At 41.3% G+C, this 24,459-nt stretch overlaps 1 protein-coding gene across 1 annotated transcript in view; it reads left to right on the top strand.

Moving 5' to 3' along the window:
• Window positions 1-8,963: 8,963 nt before the first annotated feature.
• Window positions 8,964-24,459, top strand: part of XRN2 (5'-3' exoribonuclease 2) — a 90,709-nt gene continuing 75,213 nt past the window's right edge. The window contains exon 1 of the mRNA XM_010369102.2: window positions 8,964-9,701. Within this exon, the coding sequence (XP_010367404.2) occupies window positions 9,324-9,701 (378 nt within the window). The 5' untranslated portion in view covers window positions 8,964-9,323. The remainder of the gene's footprint in view (window positions 9,702-24,459) is intronic.

Here is a 24,459-nt window from a genome sequence, read left to right as displayed (position 1 = left end):
ACTGTTATAGTAAGTTCTGTTTGTTTAATGTATGTGTAAATAGCTATGGCCTCTTTTCTCTTGAACTGCTATTCAAATTGCTTACTGCTAGTTAATTTCAAATGTGCTTATGGCTTATCTCATACATAGAACACAAGTTCCTTAAGAGAGTCCTGTACCCTGGATCTCCCCACAGTTCCTTAACTACAGCAGCTGGGCAGTTTTTGTAGATGTTCTTGATTCATCGATTTTCAGTTCCTAAAACTGGACTGGGTTAACATTTTGGGGTAAGGAAGAGAAACCTACAATTCTATTATGATTGTACCTAGGGACTAAGTAGGGGGGTATTGTGGTTTGTGAACCCCTTGGTAATTCATTCCACTCCTCCTTTAACTGACAGACCATACTTTCTATCACAAAGCCAAGACCCTCTTCAGTCAAAGACTTCTGTGAGGCAAACTGAAATTGAGTTGATATAGTTACCCCATCCCATGATTTTATATCTCAATTTTTTGTTTTGTTTTTCCAATCAGGAATTTCAGCCAGGGCAGTCATATTTGTATTCGAAGCCTGCCAACTCTGACCAGAAATCAGGTCTCCGTTTAAGACACAACTTGACAAGTGGATTACATGTTCTAGTGAAAGGCAGATAAATGTCACTCATGTCACTATAAATAAAAGTCTGGCCTGCTTATCAGCTTGTAGGGTTGAGGTCTTACCTTCAACACTTCTCAGAGTGCTTTATACTTTATTATCCTTTAAACAAGCTCTTTTCCATCCAGCTTCTTCCAGGGAATTATTACTGTTCAGCTCTTTGAAACATATGGCTCCTGTCAACTCCCTGTCTTTTCCTTTAAGGAACAATACAACCTGTGGCCTTAAACAGGAATCTGCCAGAATTTTCTTAAATGTCGTATTAGGGAATGAAATGTAGTAATGGATCTAGGACACCTTTCATAGTAATGGATCTAGGATCTTGTATCTGCTTTACAAGCAAATCATGTTCTAGCAGGCTTTGGTTGCTTGGGGTTATGGTTTAGAGCATGGGATTTGTCATCTAAATCCATGTGATAACAAGTATGGTTTGCAAAAAGGGATTGTCATGGTTAGAGAAATTTAGAAATGTGCAATCAAAAAGGCTCTAAGATGGTTGCAGAAATGTAGTCTGTTTAGCTCGATTTAAGCCAGAATTCTCAAAGTTATCTGACCACAGAACCTCCTTTTTACATATTTTTGGATACATTACTCACAAAAATGTTTTTGGGTGACTTAAGGCATGAACATAGATTGAGACAATTTAGAATTGAATTAAATAAATTTTCCTTTTTTTTTTTTTTAATTTGAGGCAGGGTCTTGCTCTGTTGCTCAGGCTGGAGTGCAGTGGCACAATCTCAGCTCACTGCAACCTTGACCTTCTGGGTTCAAGCTATCCTCCTGCCTCAGCCTTCCGAGTAGCTGGGACTACAGGCACGTGCCACCATGCCCAGCAATTTTTGCATTTTTTGTAGAGATAGGGTTTCGCCTGGTCTCAGGTGATCTACCCACCTCAGTCTCCTGAAGTGCTGGGATTATAGGCAGGAGCCACTGCACCAAGCCAGAATTAAATAATCTTTCTATATTTATCAATGTACACTTATTGAGGCCCTAAAAAGGCACATTTTTGTGTCTATGTATCTGTATTACATTTCCGTACTGACATTTCTGAGCTATATTCTAAAGTTCAATGAGGACAGAACTGGATATACACAAAAGTGTTTTGTACGTTTGCTCACCAATGTCTTGTTCATTTGTACCTGTGAATTACACTTGGTGATAATCACTGCAGACTGTTTTAGGTAACAAGGAACATTTGAGACAAGATCTGAATATAACAAAATCCTGGAAATGTGAAAAATTAGCTTTGGATGGGTTCTAGGAGGAGAAACTGGTACATTCCACTTCCAGTTTTACATTCTAAGACAGAGGTTCTCAAATTTTTGGTCTCAGGACTCGTTTACACTCAAAATCCCAAGGAGTTTTTGTTTAAGTGGATTATATCTATTAACTTTTATTGTGTTAGAAATCAAACCTGAGAAAATTTAAAAATACAAATTTATTCCCTTAAAAATAAGAAACCCATAAGATCTTACCATAAGCAACATTTTTGTGAAAATAGCTATATTTTCGCAAAAAGATCAGTGAGAATATCGGCATTGTTCTACATTTTTGGAAATCTTTTCAATGTCTGGTTTGATAGAATAAAACTGGATTGTCACATCTGCTCCTGATTCAATTTGCTGATATTGTATGTCACAGTCTCTGAAAATTTTCACTGTTACACTTAAGAATGGGAACAAAGAGGGTAAATAACATCCTAATATTATTATGAAAATAGTTTCGACCTCACAGACCCTCTGAGAGAGTCTCTGAGGCCCTTGGGGTCTCTGAAACACACTTTGAGTACTGCTCTAATAATTCCATTCAATAAAAGTATTATATTTATTGAGAACCTACTGGATGCCTACCACAAAATAAATACAAAGACACGTCCTCGCCTCCAAGGAACCTGCAGTGTCCCCTTCCACACTTCCTTATTTCCAACCAAATCTTAATATTCCAAGACTCAGTGTTATTCCATAATACTTCCTCCTTGTCATTTTTTTTATCCCATTAGATGACAAGAGCTCTACTTTTTTCCTAAGTGTCTGTAGCAATTATTATCTGTGCAATTCATTTGGGATTTTAATCATACACCACAGAGGGAGACTTGTTTATTATTGATCAAACTATGCTTATTAATAGTTCATATTTCATGGTTATATTTTGTCCTTGCTACTGATGGTAGACTCTTTCAGAGCAATAACTTATTTTACTTATGGTGCTCAAGGTAAGTAGTGAAGACTGTGGATCTTACACCGGTATTTAGTAGTTTCATTTGCAACTATTGAGTGTGGCAGAGACAAAGCTATGTGCTCACCAATCCTATTTCCTTTTCCTGTTTTTGAGCACTCAGACTCTTTCCCAGTCTCTCCTGCAATTGGGTTAGGGCCATGTGACTGGGTTTGGGCCAGCAGCATATAAGTCACCACGAAGCCTGGCCCTTAAAAACACCCAGTGTGGCCCTCCTGCCCTGTCTTCCCTTTCGGTAGTGACTGTGGTGGCCATGTTGAGGTGGCACAATCCCAGGAGGAAAGCAGCAGGATGCCTGAGTCACCACACGGAGGACAGCTCTGGAGAGTAGCCTGATATCACATAAACTAAGCTAATGAGGTTTCAGGCATTACTTGTTATGACAGCAAAGCCTACCTTATCCTGGAATATTAGTGGAAAAAGAATGTTCATAAATGAAATAGGAAATAATGTAAGACACAACACTATGTATGAAAAGAGTCAGGAGTGATGTGGAAGATGAGAGTAGGCAAGAGCCAGTTTGGGCTCATGTGCTGGGACAGACTTTCTGGAGAAGAGGGGAAGAGATAATTTGAATGAGTAGAATTTGAACTGTAAAAAAGGTGGTGGGAAGACTAGGAGTGTAAACTTAGCAAAGAGGGAATAAGCAGGAAATATAAGTGAGGGAAAATGAAGACAGAGTCAATATTAGAAAGTTAACACCATAGCAGTGTGGTGGCAAGCCTGTAGTCCAAGCTACTTGGGAGGCTGAGTTGGGAGGATTGTTTGAGTCTGGGAGATGGAGGCTGTGTTGCACCACTACACTTTCACCTGAGTTAGAGAAAGATCCTGTCTGAAAAAGAAGAAAGAATGAACGAACGAAAGAAAAAGAAAGAAAGAAGGAAATATAGAAAGAGGGAGAAAAAGAAGAGAGGAAGGAAGGAACGAAGGAAAGGAAGGAAGGAAAGTTAATACTAGCTGGGGAGTGGCAAAATGAGGCTCTGTTAGATTATTAAATTGTCCAAAATAAGTGAAACATGCTAATAAAATAGTGAGGCTTCTTCAAAGCAAACAGTGTGGAGCACAACAGATAGCCATACAATGGCTATCACTTCGTGGTTCTGGATCACAGCCCAGTTTGCGCTGTGCACTGGGCATGGTATCACTCAATTTCCACAGAAAACCTATGAGGTCTATGACCCTCATTTTACAGATGAAGAAACTGAAGCTTAGAGAGGTGAAGCATCTTGAAATTGCATTAGTCAGAATTCTCCTGAAAAACAGGACCGACAGGATGTGAGAAAGTTTTATTTGAAGAAATTGGCTCACACGATTGTGGGGGCTTGATGAGTCCAAAATCTGATGGGGGAGGCCAGCAGGCTGGAGACCCAGGGAAGAGGTGCTGCTGGCAGAATCCATTCTTGCTCAGGGAAGGTCAGTCTCAGGGGCTGTAACGCCACAGTGTCCACTTTCAGGTGGTACCTGCACATCACGCAGAACTACCAGTAAACCAGCCCTGAGCTTTCTCTTCTCTACATTAAACCCAAGTCGGCCTGGCATTTCTCACTTACTTACTGTGGTCCACCTTTTCTCCATGTTTCAGTCAACCAACCCATCAGTTATAGCACTAACTCCCTGAGTTGCAACATTAAATGCAGAAATCCTGCTCAATTGGCCCCTATCAATAAATTCAACCTGATTCAATTTTATGTTTCTTCCATCTTTATCCCACACCTTTAATTTCCATTCTCATACATATTCCCTGAATTTCTGGCTAAATTAGAAAACTCAAGTAGTTCTTTTGGAGTGTAGTATGCCTCGTGGATCACATTTTGTGCCTCACTTTTTGGGACTGCTAGGACTTGAGTCTAGCCGTAGTTCTAGAAGCCAAGCGGGGTCATGGGGGTGTGTCCTGAGGAGAATCAGCATTGTCTTGTGAGACAACTGCATCAGGGGAGGTCACGATAGATTCCTTAAGCAATGAAAGGTTAGTTCCCTCAGGTGGGGGTGGAGAGGATATATCTACTGGGATGGAGAAAATGCTTTTACGGGCAAAGATGACTCATTGGAATTTAGGAACTCAATGTCCCCAGTGCCATCAAGGTCTTTCCATATGCCCCCATTCCAACTTTCAGGATCCTATTAGTTCCCAATCAATGCCCTCAATTTAGAAGTAGACAACCTGCAAAGTCGAGAATTCAATCTGCATTTTAATTCAGCCACTTACAGGATGTGATTTGGAGTTGATTTTTAACAATCTTGGCTCTGCAGCTACCGGACATAAGGGTCTCTTTCAGGGCAGAAATAGAAAGTTTCAGGTCACTTATGTTACACTTGAGCGGGAATTTGAATTCCTGAGCTCATCCTTTTCTTTTCCCACTTTGTCCAGCAACATTAGGGGCAACTAATCTCATTATACTTGTTATTTTGGCAAATATGTTATAAAGTATCATACGCATGGTCACCCAGATCCTGCTTCTTTTTAGTTTTGGTAGTATTTTGTGCAATTCTATTACTTCATCATGCCATAGACTATCAGTGTTTTATTTACTACTAGAAAGTTATTCCTGTTTTTAATCTAATCAGACTAGAGAACCACTTCCAGAAACCTCAGAACCAATTGTGAAAATGCATTCCTAAGATTGTTTCATTTGAGCCACTTCTAGTACCAGAATCTGTAGCTGTCAGCATTCTCTAGAGACATGGAATCAACAGGTGGGTATATACAAAGACATTTATTATAAGGGATTTGGCTCACATAACTATACAGACTGGCAAATCCAAATCTGCAGTGTAGGCCAGCAGATTCAGGACTCAGGAGGCAGATTACATCTCAAGGCAGTTGGCTAGAGAAGTCCCTCTTGCTTGGGAGCCAGACTTTTTGTTCGATTCAGGCCTTCAACGGATGAAATGAGGTCTACCCACATTATGGAGGGCAATCTGCTTTACTCTACAGATTAAAAATGTTTATCTCAACCCAAAACGGCCACAATTTCTGTTTTAAATACATCAGGTTATTCACAATGAATATTTCAAGGATAAAGAGGGAAAGGAAGCACTGAATAGAGGGACCAACAGTAAGCAAAAAAAACTGAGATTTTTTTTTTCTACGATAATCACAATGTTAATGGGGCTTAAAAATGAATTGATGAATATTTTAAAAATCCTAGTTTCGGCCGGGCGCGGTGGCTCAAGCCTGTAATCCCAGCACTTTGGGAGGCCGAGACGGGCGGATCACGAGGTCAGGAGATCGAGACCATCCTGGCTAACACGGTGAAACCCCGTCTCTACTAAAAAATACAAAAAACTAGCCAGGCGAGGTGGCAGGCGCCTGTAGTCCCAGCTACTCGGAGGCTGAGGCAGGAGAATGGCATAAACCCGGGAGGCGGAGCTTGCAGTGAGCTGAGAACCGGCCACTGCACTCCAGCCTGGGCGACAGAGCGAGACTCCGTCTCAAAAAAAAAAAGAAAAAAAAAAATCCTAGTTTTTATATACTATATATTTGTCATATTGCTTTTCACATTAATGTAATCCAGGTACTAGCTGTGGCCTTCCTCTCTCCCTTGGAGATCTAGGCAAAAATGTTTCAAAACCTCTGGGTTCTCTGCCTGCATAAGTCCGAAGTCTGGTTCAGTATTTCTGCTAATTTCTTTTCTTTTTTTTTTTTGAGATGGAGTCTCGCTCTGTCGCCCAGGCTGGAGTGCAGTGGTGGGCAATCTCGGCTCACTGCAAGCTCTGCCTCTCGGGTTCATGCCATTCTCCCGCCTCAGCCTCCTGAGTAACTGGGACTACAGGCACCCGCCACAGCGCCCGGCTAATTTTTTGTATTTTTAGTAGAGATGCGGTTTCACCGTGATCTCGATCTCCTGACCTTGTGATCTGCCCGCCTCGGCCTCCCAAAGTGCTGGGATTACAGGCATGAGCCACCATGCCCGGCCTTCTTTTTTTTAAAGATAGCATCTCACTCTGTCACCCAGGCTGGAGTGCAGTGGTGCAATCATAGCACACTGCAGCCTTAAACTCTTGGGCTCAAGTGATCCTCCTGTCTTAGTCTCCCAATTTGCTAGGATTATAGAGGTGAACCACCACACCTGGCCTCCCTGCTAATTTCTAACACTAATAAATTCTCACCTCTTCTGCTTCTAGAGCTCTGTGTTGTCCAACCCGTGGTGGTTCCAGACCACAGTGGCCCCAACTGGAGACTTTTAATTTGACTTCTACAAGAAAAACCCATATCAAGCCTGAGTCTGACAGGCTTTACCAGACACATTGGGCCAGGGAAAGTGTTACAATACTTAGTCCATATCCTCCTGCCACCTTTCAAGTTTCTTCTCTCTTTTACCCGCCCCTTCTCTGAGTGCCAAAACTCCAATTTTTGTACTTCTATGCAAACCAATTTCACCACCCAGGTGAATTAGCTTGCACTCTCTAAATTTTGTTACTAGACTCTTTCCTTTGCAAGGGATAAGAATTTAGTCTAAACCAGCTTAGGGCAAAATGAAACTTTTGGCCGGGAGCGGTGGCTCAAACCTGGAATCCCAGCACTTTGGGAGGCCAAGGCGGGTGCATCACGAGGTCAAGAGATTGAGACCATACAGGCCAACATGGTAAAATCCCGTCTCTACTAAAAATACAAAAATTAGCCAGGTGTGGTGGCACACATTGGTAGTCCCTGCTACTCGGGAGGCTGAGGCGCTACTCAAAGGCTGAGGTGTGAGAATCGCTTGAACCCGATAGGTGGAGGTTGCAGAGAACCGAGATGGCGCCACTGCACTCCAGCCTGGCAACAGAGAGAGACCCTGTCTAAAAAAAAAAAAGAAAAGAAACTTTTTTGGCTCACAGAATCAAAGGACAGACTTAATCAAACTGCAGGAAGAGAGGGATTTAACTGGAACCAGGGAATTAACCCTGCTTCTCTCATTGTCTACTGGCAACATGTCCCAATTCTTATCTTTTAGCGTTCACGCACTGGAAAGATGCAGTCTTAAATTTCTTACGGTTCAAAGCTCAAAAATGCTGGTAAGGCTGGGCGCAGTGACTCACACCTATAATCCCAGCACTTTGGAAGGCCGAAGTGGGCAGATCACCTGAGGTTAGGAGTTCGAGACCAGCCTGGCCAACATGGTGAATCCCCGTCTCTACTAAAAACACAAAAACCATCAGGGTGTCACGGCAGGCGCCTGTAATCCCAGCTACTCGGGAAGCTGAGGCAAGAGAATCGCTTGAACCCGGTAGGTGGAGGTTGCAGTGAGCCAAGATCTTGCCACTGCACTCCAGCCTGGGTGACAGAGCGAGACTCCGTCTGAAAAAACAAAAACAAAACAATAACCACCCCCGCCACACACACACACACCAACATGCTGGTTGAGGATTCTAAATGGCTTAACTTGGCCAGCTATCCCTGAACTGCCTATGGTGTACATGTTCCTATAACGCACCTCCCAGAAAAACCAGAGGGGCTGTTTCCAGGTAAAAGGAGGCATTTCACCACAGACATAATACTTTGGAATAGTTTTGACTATCCTTAAGTAAAACACGGGATGACAATTTCTCTAATTTCCACACTAGTAGTTTAAACAAAGTAGTCATCAGACCACAGAGGAGGGGCAATAAATACTGCCTGCGAGGTAACTCGGAGAAATACTTTCACAGAGGCCTCTTGAGGTGAGCATTTAGCACTGTGTGTGCGCTGTGTGTCAAACCAAGAGGGGATTCTGGGAGACTTCCAGGTTTGAGCAAACGGACAAATAAACCTCCTCGTCTAGACCTCTCCTTACATATGAAAAAAATTCGTTTGAGACCACCAGAAAACAAAAGATAAAAGTATCGTGTTAGAACAAGGACGGATTAAGAATGACCTTTGCTTGAACTGAAACAGAAGCTATGTGCATAAGTGACTTAACCCTTCTATAACTTGGCTTTCTTATTTACACGAGGGTGCTAACAGTACCCTCACAAGGCTCAAGTGATGATTACATAGGGCAATCCCTTAGTCAATGTCTTGGTACACTGTAAACGCTCAGAAAATGCTGGAAAATCATATTAGCAATTAGTTTATACCCATAACTGTAGCTAGAAGGTTGTATTGGATGCTAAATGCCGGCTAGATTCCATTCGGCAATTATTATAATTATTTATTTGCATAAATAACAAGCAAATTGTTGGTGCAAACCAGCCATTATTACTGTAAAATACTTTAAAATGCTCCTTTCGATAGTCCAGGTACGTACTGTGGCACAAAACCAGGAGAAACCAGGAAATGGAAATAACGAGTGAGTTTTGATGCTTCGATTCTATCCTAGATAGAGATGGGTGAGAATGGAGGCAAAAGAAGACATGTTCTTCCAAACAAGAGGTAACCAAACGGGCAAGGGAGACCTCCCCCCGGGCAGGCAGAGTGCAGAGATTCTGTGCCCAGGGAGCCGGAGGGCTTGGGGCTGGGAGACCCCGGCGGAGCCGCGGCAGAGTAGTCGCCCATGAGCCCCCGCGACTCAGACGCGCTCAGCTTCGCGCTCCGTGGCTGGGACCACCGAGGGCGAGCTGCAGCCTTCGCCACCCAGTCCGCTGCCGGACCCCGCCTCCGACAAGCAGCCCGGCCAGGCCCTTTTCCGCCGCTCCCTCGCCCAGCCGAGCCTCCTTCCCACAGCGGCGGCGCCGTGACGTCACCTCCGGTCTCAGGGGCGCACGTGGGAGGAAGTGCTGGTGCCCTCAGCCGCCGCTCCCGTCTCTTTGGTTACGCTCGTCAGCCCGCCGGCCGCCGCCTCCAGCCGTGTGCAGCTATGGGAGTCCCGGCGTTCTTCCGCTGGCTCAGCCGCAAGTACCCGTCCATCATAGTCAACTGCGTGGAAGAGAAGGTGAGGAGGCTCCAGGCGGCCGCCACACTCGAGCCGGGGGTCCTGGCACGTCTAGGCCGCGGCCCTCGGGCTCCGCCGCCTGCCCCCCGGGAGCCTTGCCGGAGCTCGCGCCCTGCTGCCAGCCTCGTGAGCAGTCGCAGCCCCACACGCGGTGGGACGCGGGCTGTGGGATTCAGGACCCCGGGGCTGGGGATTCGGGACCCTCGGCTGGGCAAGGGCCTATCCGGTTCTGAACTCGCTGGAGGGCCGCTCCTCCCTTACCCGCTTTTTCCCGGCACCGGAAGACCCCGCCCACTGCTTTGTTTCCTCTCGAGACCGCGCATTTTGGGTCTAGGAAGAGCTCTTGTTCAGAGGCTGTTGAGCAATGCATGCCAGGTCGGCTGAGCTAGCGGGGTGTGGATGCACGAAATCGGAGGCCTGCTTTTTGACAACCTTTTAAAGGAATCCCTGGCGGCGAGCTTTTCGTTATCAGTCGTGCCTGAAAGGTTTTCTCCTAGTGTTCAGGACCATTTGTTGTTCTGGTTAGATTGGACGCTGAAAGCAGTATGTCAGGTCCAGGACGAGCGCTATAGAATTCTGAGAAGTTACCCTTCTCTGTGTGCCCCGACTACTAGACAGGGTGGATGCTAGTTGAAAATTTCAAGATTACTGGATATACTTGAGCAGTACAATTTTTGTTCTTAATATGTAAGTAGATTTTTGGCCATTATTGAGTTTTGTTTTTATTGTTTTCGTCATTTCGTGCGAATTCGATTTTGTACTCTTAATTAGAATTTCTGGATTGGAAATGTTCGGAGGCACATCATGCGTATCTCACTCATTGGTTTTTGAAGGCAGTGCTTGCCTGTCAGTGTGAACTTACTTTTGCTTTTTTTTTTTTTTTAACTTTCTTGGCTTCTATCCAAGGAGGAACCAAAAGGCTTGTTTTAGTGACATTCCCACTATTTCTTGTGTCTTTTTTTCAAAAAGCAACTGCTGAATTGAATGCTTGCTTCCTTTGTAAAATTTTAATCGAACTTTATTGAACTTTCACGTGGGTTAAACAAAAAGCAACAGTTTTTGCTCTACCCCTTCTCATCCCATTTCTCCACTTTTTAACTGTTTTGGTTCTAAGTATACTTATACTTTATCGCTTTTAGATCTGTTGAATTCTAGCTGGATAGGAGAGGATTTAGTCACTTATTCAGCCTCCCTCTATACTCTTAATGGAGTAAATCACTATATATATTTTATTGGTAAGCGTTGTAAAGAAGTAATTTGCCTTTTTCATTCCATCACCTGTGTAAAGTATCCCTTGACTTAATGCTTTCTAAGGTCGATCTTAGCTTTTCTTCCCTTTCACCTCAAGTTTGTCAGCTATACTTTGCGTTGTGAGCATCCCCAATTAAATGATCAGGGCTTTGACTATACAGATTTAAAAAGCTGAAAAATCAAATCGGATAGTTGAGTGTTGACACTGTGTGGATTCAAGTTATGTACTGCGATTTTGTTTTTTGTGCTGCTTTTGTCTTTTTACCTGGGTGTGCCTTTCTTTTTCCACTTTACATCTTTCTGCGCCCAAACTCTGTTTTACCAGGTAGTCTATCAAGAGTCATCTTTCTTCTTGAAGAGTCCTCCTTGGGGTCTTCTTTATTTTTGTTGCTGTCACACCTGGCTATTCTGTAGGCTTGCTGGAAAGTTGCATCTGGGATTTTGTTATTATTATTGCTGTCATATCTTTCTTCAGTGGGAGGTACTGTTTTCTGGATCAGCATCTTTCTTCATTTGTTTTAGAAACGGAGTCTTCCTCTGTCTCTTAGGCTGGAGTACAGTGGTGTGATAGTGGCTCACTGCAACCTCCGGCCTCCTGGGTTCAAGCCATTCTCCTGCCTCAGCCTCCGGAGCAGCTAGGACTACAGGTGTGCGCCACCACGCCCAGCTAAATTTTTTTTTTTTTTTTTTTTTTTTTTTTTTTTTTAGTAGAGACAGGGTTTTGCCATGTTGGTCAGGCTGGTCTCGAACTCCTTACCTCAGGTGATCCACCTGCCTCAGCCTCCCACATTGCTGAGATTACAGGCATGAGCCAACACACCTGGCTTTTTTTTTTTGTATTTTTAGTAGAGACGAGGTTTGCCATGTTGGCTATGCTGTTCTCTGTCCTGACTTCATGTGATCCGCCTGCCTGGGCCCCCTTGTGCTGGGATTACAGGCGTGAGCTATGGCACCTGGCCCATCTTTCTTCCTTTAAATCTTTTCTTAGTTTTTATTCTTAATTCTTGAGAAATGCTGTGTGGGATGTGAGATTTCCGAGTCATTGTAGGCCCCAAAATAGCTCCATTCTACCCTTATACACGTGAATGATCATTAGCTAGGCATGGATTTCGAGGTTTTTTTTTCTTTGAGACGGCGTCTAGCTCTGTCACCCAGGCTGGAGTGCAGTGGTGTGATCTTGGCTCACTGCAACCTCTGCCTCCCGGGTTCAAGCCGTTCTCCTGCCTCAGCCTCCCAAGTAGCTGGGACTACAGGTGCGCCACAATGCCCAGCTAATTTTTGTATTTTTAGTAGAGACGGGGTTTCACCATGTTGGGCAAGCTGATGTTGAACTCCTGACCTCAGGTGATCCACTAGCCTCTGCCTCCCAAAGTGCTGGGATTACAGGCATGAGCCACTGCACCTGGCCAGGAATTCGAGTTTTAGTATTAGGTTCCCTCAAAACTTTGAAAGAAATTGTTCTTTTGTACTCTCTCATCTAGTGGTGTTGATGACAAGTTCGGTGTTAATGTGATATATTTATTTAACCAGCAGTTATATAGCATTTACTGTTGTTTTAAGAACTTTATTAACTTGTTTGATCCTTACAACCACATGACTCCTACTGTTGTAATTATTTTTATTATGTACAAATAATAGAAGCATGATATTTAGAGACGACCAATATTGTTATTATGTTATGGTGGCTCACACCTGTAATCCCAGCACTTTGGGAGGCTGAGGTGGGTGGATCACGAGGTCAAGAGATCCAGACCCTCCTGGCTAACATGGTGAAACCTGTCTCTACTAAAAATACAAAAATTAGCTGCGTGTGGTGGCGTGCCAGTAGTCTCAGCTACTTGGGAGGCTGAGGCAGGAGAATCCCTTGAACCCGGGAGGCGGAGGTTGCAGTGAGCTGAGATCGGGCCACTGCACTCCAGCCTGGTGACAGCGCGAGACTCCGTCTCAGAAAAAGAATGATTATTATTGTTTATTATTATTACAGATGAGAAAATGGAAACACAGCAGGGTAGAGTATCATGACCAAGGTCACTCAGCTGATAAATGTCAGAGCTAGTGTGGAAACCAGAAGGACTTAATTTCTATGCTTGTATGCTTTCATTCTTTTGTGATCAGTTTTCCTTTCTAGATTTTAAAAAGATCTTTTTCTTCATAGTGTAAACTTTCATTATTAGGTACCTAGGTATAGATGTTATTTTAAATTCTGAGATCCGGCCACTGCACTCCAGCCAGGGCGACAGAGCAAGATTCCGTCTCAAAAAAAAAAAAAAAAAAAAAAATTAAATTCAAATTCATTTTGATCAGTACGTGGCTCACTCTTTGAGTCTGGGGTCTTATGTTCTTCGGTTTTAGGGAATGCTGTTTAATGATTTCTTCTTGACGTTTTTCTCTTCCCTTTCCAGACTCAGGATACTGGTCCTCCTTGACTCATGTGTTCTTATTTTTATTTTCTCTCTCATTCTCTGGCTTTCCTTGAAACCTCCACCAGCCTTTGGCCTTTTTGCAGCTTTGTTGAGGTATACTTGACATAGAATCAACTGCAGGTAATTAAAGTATACAATTTTTTTTTTTTTTTTTTTTTTTTTTTTTTTTTTTTTACTTTCTTTAAAGATGAGATCTTGCTCTGTCACCAGGCTGGAATGTAGTTTGCAATCACGGCTCACTGCAGCCTCAAACTCCTGGGCTTGAAGTGTATAATTTAATACAGTGCATACATCTGTGAAACCAGCATAACCAAGACAGTGAACGTGACCTCCAAAACATTCCTTCTGCCCTTTTGTAGTTCCTCTCTACCATCCCTCCCTGCCACCTGTCTTGTCAACCACTGACTGATTTGCTTTCTGATCCTATCGATAAGTTTTCATTTTCTATAATTTTTTATAAATGAGATTATATAGTATATACTCATTTTTTGCCTCAGTTACTTTCATTCGTCTTATTTACTTTGAAGTTCATCCATTATTGTATGTGTAAGTAGTTTCTTTTTTTTTTTTAACTTGTTTTTTGAGACGGAGTCTCACTCTGTTGCCCAGGCTGGACTGCAGTGGTGCGATCTGGGCTCACTGCAAACTCCACCTTCCGGGTTCAAGCAATTCTCCTGCCTCAGTCTCCCGAGCATCTGGGATTACAGGCGCATGCCACCACACCTGGCTAATTTTTGTATTTTTAGTTGAGACGGAGTTTCACCATGTTGGCCAGGCTGGTCTTGAACTCCTAACCTCAAGTGGTCTGCCTGCCTCATCTTTTAATTTTTGGATAGTATTCTGTGTGTAGATACACCACATTTTATTTATTTATTCAGATGATTGATGAACATTGGGATTGTTTCCAGTTTTTGACTTTCAGAAAAAGAAACCTATGAACATCTGTGTACAAGTCTTTGTAGGGACATACACTTTCGTTTATTTGGGGGAAAAAAGATTAGGAGTGAAATGGTTGGTTTGTATAGTAGGTGTGTGGTTACTTAAATAGAAAAACCTGCCAGACTTTTTTTTTTTTCATACTGGTTGTGCCATTTTACATTGGCATCAGCAGCATATCAGGGTTCCAGTTGCTCAACTTCCTCACCAACACTTGATATGGTTAGCCCTTTTAGTTTTAGGTATTCCAGTGTACTGTTACCTTATTGTGGTTTTAAGTTGCATTTCCCTCAGATGCTTGTTTGCTTTCTGTATATTATCACAGGTGAGGTGAGGCATCTCTTCAGATCTTTTGCCCATTTTTACCTTCGGTTGTCTTACTTAAATGTAGAGTTTGTTACAGATTCTGGATGGAAATCTTTAGTTTGATATATCTTTTGCTAATATTTTCTTTTAATCTGTAGCTTGTCTTTTTACTTCTTAACAATGTCTTGGGAGCAAACATTTAAAAATTTTAATGAAGTCTGATTAATTTTTTCCCTTTATATTTCTGCTTTTTGTATTTAAGAAATCCTTTGTCAAAGCCAAGGTCTCTTGTGTTTTCTTAGAGAAGTTTTGTAGTTTTAGTTCATTCTGTGGTTTCCATTTTTTGGTCTAATTATATGGTGAATTATCGGTCTTTAAATCCTAAAGCCACCTTGCATTCCTTGGATAAACCCCACTTGATCATGTTGTATTATTTTTATATACTGTTGAACTCAGTTTGCTAAAGTTTTCTTGAGAATTTTTATGTCTCTGGTCACAAAAGATATTTGTAGCACTCTTAATGTCTAGTTATAGATGTCAGAATAATGTTGACCTCAAATTGAGTTCCTTCAGTTTTTGGAAGAGTTTGTATAGAGTTAGTGTTGTTTCTTCCTAAAATATTTGATAGAATTTACCAGCGAAGCCATCTGGACTTGGAGTTTTGTGGGAAGGCTTTAAGCTGCAAATTAAGTTTCTTTAGTAGATCTAGAACTATTGAGATTACCTATTTATTTATTTTTGGATGAGCTTTTTTAGTTTGTATCTTTCACAGATTTTTTCCATTTCATCTAAGTCAAGCTTGTCCAACCTGTGGCCTGCAAGCTGCATGTGGCCCAGGATGCTTTGAATCCTGCCCAGCACAAATTCTTAAACTTTCTTAAAACATCATGAGATTTATGCACAGACCTTTTCTTTTTTTTCAGCTCATCAGCTATCGTTAGTATTAATGGCCCAAGACAGTTCTTCCAAAGTGGCCCAGGGAGGCCAAAAGATTGGACACCTCTAATCTAAGTAGTTGAATTGGCTGACATAAAGTTGTTCATAGTATTTTCTTACTATCCTTTTTTTTGTTATTAAAATGTTTTCACTCCTTCTGTTTTTACTTCTCTTTTGTTTTTTCTTCCTGACTATTAACTTATTATTATCCTTTTAATATTGTTAGAATCTGTAGTGGTGTTACCTCTTTCATTCCTGATACTTGTAATTCTACTCTCTTTGTTTTGTCCCATTATCAGTCTGGCTATACTGTTCTCAGATAACTAGCTTTTGGTTTCATTGATTTTCTTTATCGTTTTTCTGTTTTCTGTTTCTTTGATTCTGCTCTTATATTTATTTCTTTGTTATGTTTACTTTGGGTTTAACTTGTTTTTTCTCCTCCTTGTTTATTAAGGTAGAAGCTGAGGTCATTGTTTTGAGACATTTCTTCTTTGATACAGATCTTGAGTGCCATAAGTTGCCTTCTAGATATTGTTTAAACAGTGTGCCACAAATATTGACATGTTGTATTTTCATTTTCATCCACTTAGAAATATATTCTAGAACTCCCTTTGGCCCATTGGTTATTTAAGAGTGTTACTTAATTTTCACACACGGGAGATTTTGCAGGTATTTTTTCCTGATAGTGATTTTTAATTTAATTCACTTATCAGAGATCATACTTAATTTGAGTTCTGCTGAAGTTTATGAGACTGGTTCAGAATATGGTCTCTATAAACGTTTTATGTGCATTTGAAAAGGATAGATTTTCTGCTGCTGTGAAATTTTGACTATAACTTTTGGATTTTCCTGTTTCTCCTTTCAGTTCTATTGGTTTTTGCTCCGTGTATTTTGAAGCTCTTTTATTAGGTACATAAGTGCTTAACATTGTTCTAGTTTTTTGATGAATAATACGCTTATGAAATGACCTTCACTATTTTTGGTTAATATTTGCTCAGAAATCTATTTTATTCATCATTAATACAGCCAGTTATTCTGATTAGTGTTAGCATAGTGTATTTTTTTCTATCCTTTTATTTTAGTCTGTTTGCATCTTTATGTTTACAGTGGACATTTTTGTAGGTAACATAACAGTTGGGTCTGGCTTTTTAATACAATTTGAGAATCTCTGCCCCCTCTTTTTATTGGGATAAAACATACATAACATAAAATTACCTTTTTGACTGTTTTTAAGTGTACAATTCAATGGAACAAAGTATGTTCACGTTGTTGTGCAACTGTCACCAATGTCTTTTTCCAGAACAATTTTATCATCCCAAACAGAAATTCTACCCATTAAACAGTAACTCCTTGTCCTCCTCCCCACTTTCTGTCTTTATAAATTTGCCTATTCTAGCTACCTTATGTAAATGTAATCGTAATATTTTTCCTTTTGTGTCTGGCTTATATCTCTTAGCATAGTGTTTTCAAGGTTTGTCCATGTTGTTGCATGTCTCAGAATTTTATTCCTTTTTAAAGCTGAATGATACTCCCATTGTATGTGGGAGTATATGGGAGTATATGTCACACTCTGGACACTTTTGACTGGTTCTACCTTTAGGCTATTATGAATAACACTGCTGTACACATTGGTGTACAAGTATCTTTTTTAGTCCCTGCTTTCAATTCTTTTGAGTATGTACCTATGAGTGGAATCATTGGATCATGTAATTCTGTGTTTAGCATTTTGAGGAACCACCAAATTGTTTTTCTTTTTTTTTTGAGACGGAGTCTTGCTCTGTCGCCCAGGCTGGAGTGCAGTGGCCGGATCTCAGCTCACTGCAAGCTCCGCCTCCCAGGTTTACGCCATTCTCCTGCCTCAGCCTCCCGAGTAGCTGGGACTACAGATGCCCGCCACCTCGCCCGGCTAGTTTTTTTGTATTTTTTTTTTTTTAGTAGAGACGGGGTTTCACTGTGTTAGCCAGGATGGTCTCGATCTCCTGACCTCATGATCCGCCCGTCTCGGCCTCCCAAAGTGCTGGGATTACAGGCTTGAGCCACCGCGCCCGGCCTGTTTTTCTAGTCTGCTTTGTAATTGGGCCATTTAGAACATTTATATTTAAAATGATTATTAATGGCCAGGCACGTTGGCTCATGCCTGCAATCCCAGCACTTTGAGAAGCCAAGGAAGATGGATCATTTGAGGCCAGGAGTTTGAGAGCAGCCTGGACAGCATAGTGAAACCCTGTCTCTACTAAAAAAGTGACAAAAAAAAAAATTAGCCGGGCATAGTGGTACGACACCTGTAAACCCAGCTACTCAGGAGGCCGAGGCACAAGAATCACCTGAACCCGGGAGACTGAGGTTGTAGTGAGCTGAGATCCGGCCACTGTACTCCAGCCTGGGCGACAGAGCAAGACTCCGCCTCCTGGGTTCACGCCATTCTCCTGCCTCAGTAGCTGGGACTATAGGTGCCTGCCACCACACCCAGCTAATTTTTTGTATTTTTTTTTTTTTTTTTTTTTTTAGTAGAGACAGGGTTTCACCGCGTTAGCCAGGATGGTCTTGATCTCCTGACTTCCTGGGATTACAGGTGTGAGCCACTGCGCCCGGCTTTAGGTTGTGTTTTTATGATTTCATTTTATTCTCTTTGTTCACTTACTAAGTACTCATTACTGATTCAATCATCAGCTTCTTCACTTCATGTACTTTAACTGCTTGGCTCATGCAGTCTTCCATTTATCAGCTTTCTGACCATCGGAAAATGACTTTTTAAATGCCTAAACTCTGGAGAGCTGGAGCTTCTTGTTAAAACTAAACCCCAAGATAAATTTTTTTTTTTTTTGAAGATGGAGTCTTGCTCTGTTGCCCAGGCTGGAGTGCAGTGGCACAATCTCTGCTCACTGCAACCTCCGCCTCCTGGGTTCAAGCTATTCTCCTTCCTCAGCCTCCCAAGTAGCTGGGACTACCAATGTGCACCATGACGCCCGGCTAATTTTTGTGTTTTTAGTAGAGGTTTCACCACGTTGGCTAAGCTGATCTTGAACTCCTGACCTCAGGCGATCTGCCTGCCTCAGCCTCCCAGAGTGCTGGGATTACAGGCATAAGCCACCATGCCTGGGCCCTAGATAAATTAAATAACACAGTTTAATTGAGCAGTGAACAATTTGCCAATTGAGTGGCCCTCAGAACCAGAAGAGGTTTAGGGAGCTCTCAGAAACAGAAGTGAGATACAGAAACAGTTTGATCTTCGGCTTATTTGAATATGGCCAGGTAAGTTGGCAACCTGTGATTGACTGAAGCTCAACTGCTGTGATTGGCCGAGACTCTGCTTTCTGTTACAAAAGCATGCTCCTAAGTTAGGCTTTTCCTTAATGGACTTTATATAAGTAATATTGCAGTTCTTCAAGTGAAGAATCAGGAAGGAGCCATTCTCAGGCCAAAGTTGGTGTAAGTTATCACACTACGCTACACTGTGCTGCTCCCTACAGTTTTCCCCTCTGGTGATCTCTGTGCAAGGGCTGAAACCAGAAGGCTGTGTGTCCTCATTTTTATCAGCTGGGAATGTGTGTGTTGGGTGACTCAATTTTTTGCTGCTCTGTGCATGTCCACAAATGACTGCGAAAGTACCATGATTATTAATTTTGGGGTTAAAAATAAATTTCAGTGAGTAGACATATTTGCAAATACGGGATTCATGAATGGTGAAAGTTGGCTATGTGTGTATCACAGAGGGTGGTTGTGTGGATTAGATGTATTAATACCAGTTATACATTCCTAGTATAGAAGCATTTGCTAAATGGCAACTATTTGGGAAATCTGATTTCAGAATTTTATTTGGTGAATTAATTTTTAGTACTTTATGTGTCCAAGTAAAGGCAGAGATGTTTTTGAGTCTAACTCTTGGTGATACTGCGTTGTAGTGTACAGTGTGGTCTTACTGTGTTCATGTAATGAAATCCAGGTTTCCTCCACTGCCTCTTTTCTCTCTTCCATTTCATTGAGTACTACTTTTGTGATAGGCATCACTCTCAGGGAAGGGAGAAAAATAATAAGACGGACAATTTATCCTTACCCTACATTCTATTTTCTCCAATATGATTTTTTTTTGGAGCTGGTTACCACATTCTTTAAACAGCTTTGTTGAGATATGATTTGTATACAATAAAGTTCACCCATTTAAAGTGTACAACTCAATGATTTTTAGTATTTTCACAAATGTGCACATCCATCGCCACAGTCAATTTCAGAACATCTTAATCACCTTGAAAAGAAACTTGTACTCTTTAGCTATTGTCCCTCTATCTGCTGTCACCTTTTCTCCCAACCTTAAGCAACCACTAATCTACTTTATGTCTGTATAGATTTTTCCTAGTCTGGACTTTCACATGAGAGGAATCTATAGAATATGGTCGTTTCTGGCTGGCTTCTTTCACTTAACATTATGTTTTCAAAGTTCACCCATGTTGTAGCATGTTTCAGTACTTTATTATTTGCTTATGGCCAAATACTGTGACATTGTATGGATATACCACATTTTGTTCATCCATTTATCTGTTGATAAACATTTGAACAGTTTCTATCTTTTGGCTATTATGAATAATGCTGTTTTAAACATTCATGTTACGTTTCTATGTAGATATGTTTTCATTTTTCTTGGGTGTATACCTAGGGGTAGAGTTGCTGGATTACATGGTTTAATCATTTGAAGAACTGCCAGCCGCTTTCCCAGGTTCTCGCTCTGTTGCCCAGGCTGGAGTACAATGGCATGATCATAGCTCACTGCAGCCTTGAACTCCTGGGTTCAAGCGATTCTCCTGCCTCAGTCTCCCAAATGTCTTGGACTAGAGGCATGTGTCACTATGCTTGGCTCTTTTTTTTTTTTTTTTTTTTTTTTTAAAAGAGATGGAGTTTGCCTGTGTTGACTGGTCTTGAACTCCTAGCCTCAAGTGATTGCACTATTTTATATTCCCACCAGTAATGTATGAGGGTTCCAGTTTTTCCACATTTTTGATGTGAAGCATGTTTACTGTGTGCTGCTTACCAGCTTGTCTGAGTCTGATGAGATAAGGACATCCATGTACAGTGTTACAACAAGAGGGTTTATTATTTACAAATAGACACTAAAGGACAACAGAAGCCTAGGATTCATTCTGAATGGGTCCCCCATGGCTCAGGAAATGGGCCCAGGGCAGATAGAATCTTGACTGCAGGGGCCACACTTGCATGGTGGCAGAGGAACCCCAAAAGGCAGCCCACTCTGGGTTATACACCTCAGGGTTCATGTGACACACTGAGCTAATGCTTTGGAAAACGTCCTGCTTCCAGGGGTGAAAGGTACAAAGCCCACCTTGTCCCAGGCAGTAGTGCCATCACTCAAGATGTTACATTCCTGGGAGGGACAGGAGCAAGGCTGGACAAGGAGCAAGGCTGGACATTTTCAGGCAGTTCTTCCCTTTTTCAGGATATTGCATTCCCATCACATTCTAATTCCCATCACATTCTACAGTCACTTTTGAGAACTATGAGCAAGAAAAGGAACTGAGTTGGTCCAAGGCCAGCCAAAGAAGTATCCCACATTTGCCAACACTTGCTACCTGACTTGGCTTTAGCCATTCTAGTGGGTGTGTGACGTGGTATCTCCTGTGGTTTTGATTTGCATTTTCCTGATGACTAGTGGTATTGAGCATCTTTTCATGTGCTTACTGGCCGTCTGTGTATCTTTTGGAGAAATGTCTATTTAGGTTCTTTGTCTCCTCTTCCCCCTTTTTCTTTGAGACAGGGTCTCACTCTTGTTACCCAGGCTGGAGGATAGTGGCACAATCTCAGCACACTGTAACCTCCATCTCCTAGGGTCAAGTCATCCTCCCACCTCAGCCTCCTGAGTAGCTGGGACTACAGACAGGCACTACCACGCCTGGCTAACTTTTTGTATTTTGGGTTGAGACAGAGTTTTGCCATATTGCCCAGGCTGGTCTGAACTCCTGAGCTCAGATGATCCACCTGCCTCAGCCTCCCAGAGTGTTGGGATTACAGGCGTGAGCCGCCATACCCGGACTCTTTGCCCTTATAAAATTGGGTTGTCCTGTTATTGAATTGTAAGAGTTTTAAAGAATATATTCCGAATATAAGCCCCTTATGAGATAAATGATTTGCAAATATTTTCCCACATTCTGTGGATTGTCTTTCCACTTTCTTGATGGTGTCCTTTGAAGAATAAAAGTTTAAAATTTTGTCCGGGTGTAATCCCAGCACTTTGGGAGGCTGTAATCCCAGCACTTTGGGAGGCTGAGGTGGGCGGATCACTAGAGGACAGGAGTTTGAGACCAGCCTGGCCAACATGGTGAAACCCCATCTCTACTGAAAATACAGAAAAATAGCTGGGCATGGTGGCGGGCGCCCGTAATCCCAGTTACTCGGGAGGTTGAGGCAGGAGAATGGCTTGAACCCAGGAGGCAGAGGTTGCAGTGAGCCAGGATTGCGCCATTGCACTCCAGCCTGGGAAACAAGAGCACAACTCAGTCTCGAAAAATAAACAAAAAAGTTTAAAATTTTGATGATGAAGTGCAGTTCATCTGCTTTTTTCTTTTATCGTTTGTGCTTTTGGTGGCATATCTAAGAATTCCACTGCCGAATTCAAGGTCACAAAGTTTTACACCTGTTTTTTGGAAGAGTTTTATAGTTTTAGCTCTTAAATGTAGGTTCATGATCCATTTTGAGTTGTTTGAGTTGAGTTGAGTTAAGGTGTGAAGGTGTGTCCAGCTTCACTTTCTTGCATTGGCTCTCCAGTTGTCCTTTGCCATTTGTTGAAGACTGTTCTTTTCTCCATTAAATGATCTTGACACCACGTAAAAATCAGCTAATAATAGCTACGTGCATTTATTTCTGGACTCAGTTCCATTCCGTTGATCTAAATGTTTATCCTTGTCCCAGGACCACACTGCCTTGATTACTGTTGCTTTGTAGTAAGCTTTGAAATCAGGAAATAGAGTATGATTCCTACTTTATTCTTTTCCAGGATTATTTTGGCTATTATGGCTGCCTTGCAATTTTATATGAAATTTTATAAGCAACTTGTCAGGTTCTACAAATAAATCAGCTAGGATTCTGGTATAGATCACATTGAATTTGTCAATCAGTTTGAGGAGTATTGTCATCTTAATGTTGAGTCTTCTGTTCCATAAATATGGGATGTTTTCTATTTATTTAGAACTCTGTTGATTTCTGTCAACAATGTTTTATAGTTTTCAAAATATAAATTTTGCATTTCTTTGTTAGATTTAGCCCTAGTTTTTTGATACTATTTTGAGAATGTTTTAATTTTATTTTTGGAATACTCATTGCAGGTGTATAGATATTTAATTTATTTTTACATATTGATTTTGTATCCTATAACCTTGCCGAAGTCGTATATCCTAATAATTTTCTAGTAGATTCCTTAGGATTTTCTATATAGAAAATCATGTCATGTGCAAATGCAGTTTAATTTCTTTTTTTCTAATACCAATACGTTTTCTTTTTCCTGCCTAATTGCCCTGGCTGGAACCTCCAGAATAGAAGTGGCAAGAGCAGGCATCTTTGTCTTGTTCCTGATTTTAGAGGGAAAGCATTTAGGCTTTGACCACCAAGTGTGATGTTAACTGTTGGATTTTTTGTTTTGTTTTGTTTTGTTTTGCAGATGACCTTTATGTTAAGAATTTCCATTCTATTTCTAGTTGAGTATTTTTTTAATCATGAAAGTGTTAGGTTTTTCTAATGCTTTTTCTGTATAAAGATGATCATGTGATTTTGCTTTGCAATCTGTTCATATGATATGTTTCATTGATTGGTTTTTGGATGTTCAACCAACTTTGCATTTATAGGATAAATCCTACTTGGTTGTGGTATATAATATTTTAGTATATTGCTGACTTCTGTTTGCTAATCCAGTCATCTTGCAGTATCTGTGAGGGATTGGTTCCAGGACCTCCTTGGATGCCAAAATCAATAGAGGCCCAAATTTCTGATATATAATGGTTTAGTATTTGCATATAATCTATGCACATCTTCTCGTATATTCTAAATAATCTCTAGGTTACTTAAATACCTGGTACAATGTAAATGCTGTAGTTGTTGTATCGTTTAGGGAATAATGACAAGAAAAGGTCTGCACATGTTTAGTACCAACACAACTGTCCTTTTTTTTTCCTGAATATTTTCGATCCGTGATTGGCCTATTCCACAGAGTAGAATCAACAGATATGGAGGGCTGACTGTATTCTGTTGAGGATTTTTGCATCCATGCTCGTAAGAGACGCTGGTCTGCAGTTTTTTCTTTCATGTTTTTGTGTGGTCTTGGTATTGGTCATATTGGCCCAATAAAATGTGTTTAGAATTGTTCAGAAGAATTCATGAAGAATTCCTACTAATTCTTCTTTTGAATGTCTAATGTAATTCAGCCGTGAAGCCATTTAGGCTTGGTCTTTTCTTTGTGAATAGTTTGTGGATTACTGATTTAAACTCTTTAACTTGTTATGGGTTTATTCGGATTATCTCTTTTTGAATCATTTTTGGTAGTTTGTATCTTTCTAGTAATTTGTCCATTTCATCTAAGTTATCTAATTTGTTGGTGTATGACTATTTATAGTGTTTATTATGCTTTTTTTGTTTTTATAAGGTTAACTGTAATGTCCTCTCTCGTCTCTGATTCTAGTAATTTGAGTCTTCCTCCTTTTTTCCTTAATCAAACTAGCAGAAGGTTTGTCATTTTTGGTTGATCTTTTTAAAGAACTAGCTTTGTTGGTTTCACTGATTTTTCTCTATTTTTAAATTTTCTTTTTTTTTTTTTTTTTTTTTTGAGACGGAGTCTCGCTCTGTCACCCAGGCTGGAGTGCAGTGGCTGGATCTCAGGTCACTGCAAGCTCCGCCTCCCAGGTTTACGCCATTCT

This window comes from Rhinopithecus roxellana, chromosome 13 (genome assembly GCF_007565055.1).
Source record: "Rhinopithecus roxellana isolate Shanxi Qingling chromosome 13, ASM756505v1, whole genome shotgun sequence".
Classification (NCBI taxonomy): Eukaryota; Metazoa; Chordata; class Mammalia; order Primates; family Cercopithecidae; genus Rhinopithecus; species Rhinopithecus roxellana.
Note: the sequence above shows the minus strand (reverse complement) of the source record. Positions and strands in the feature narration are given on the sequence as shown.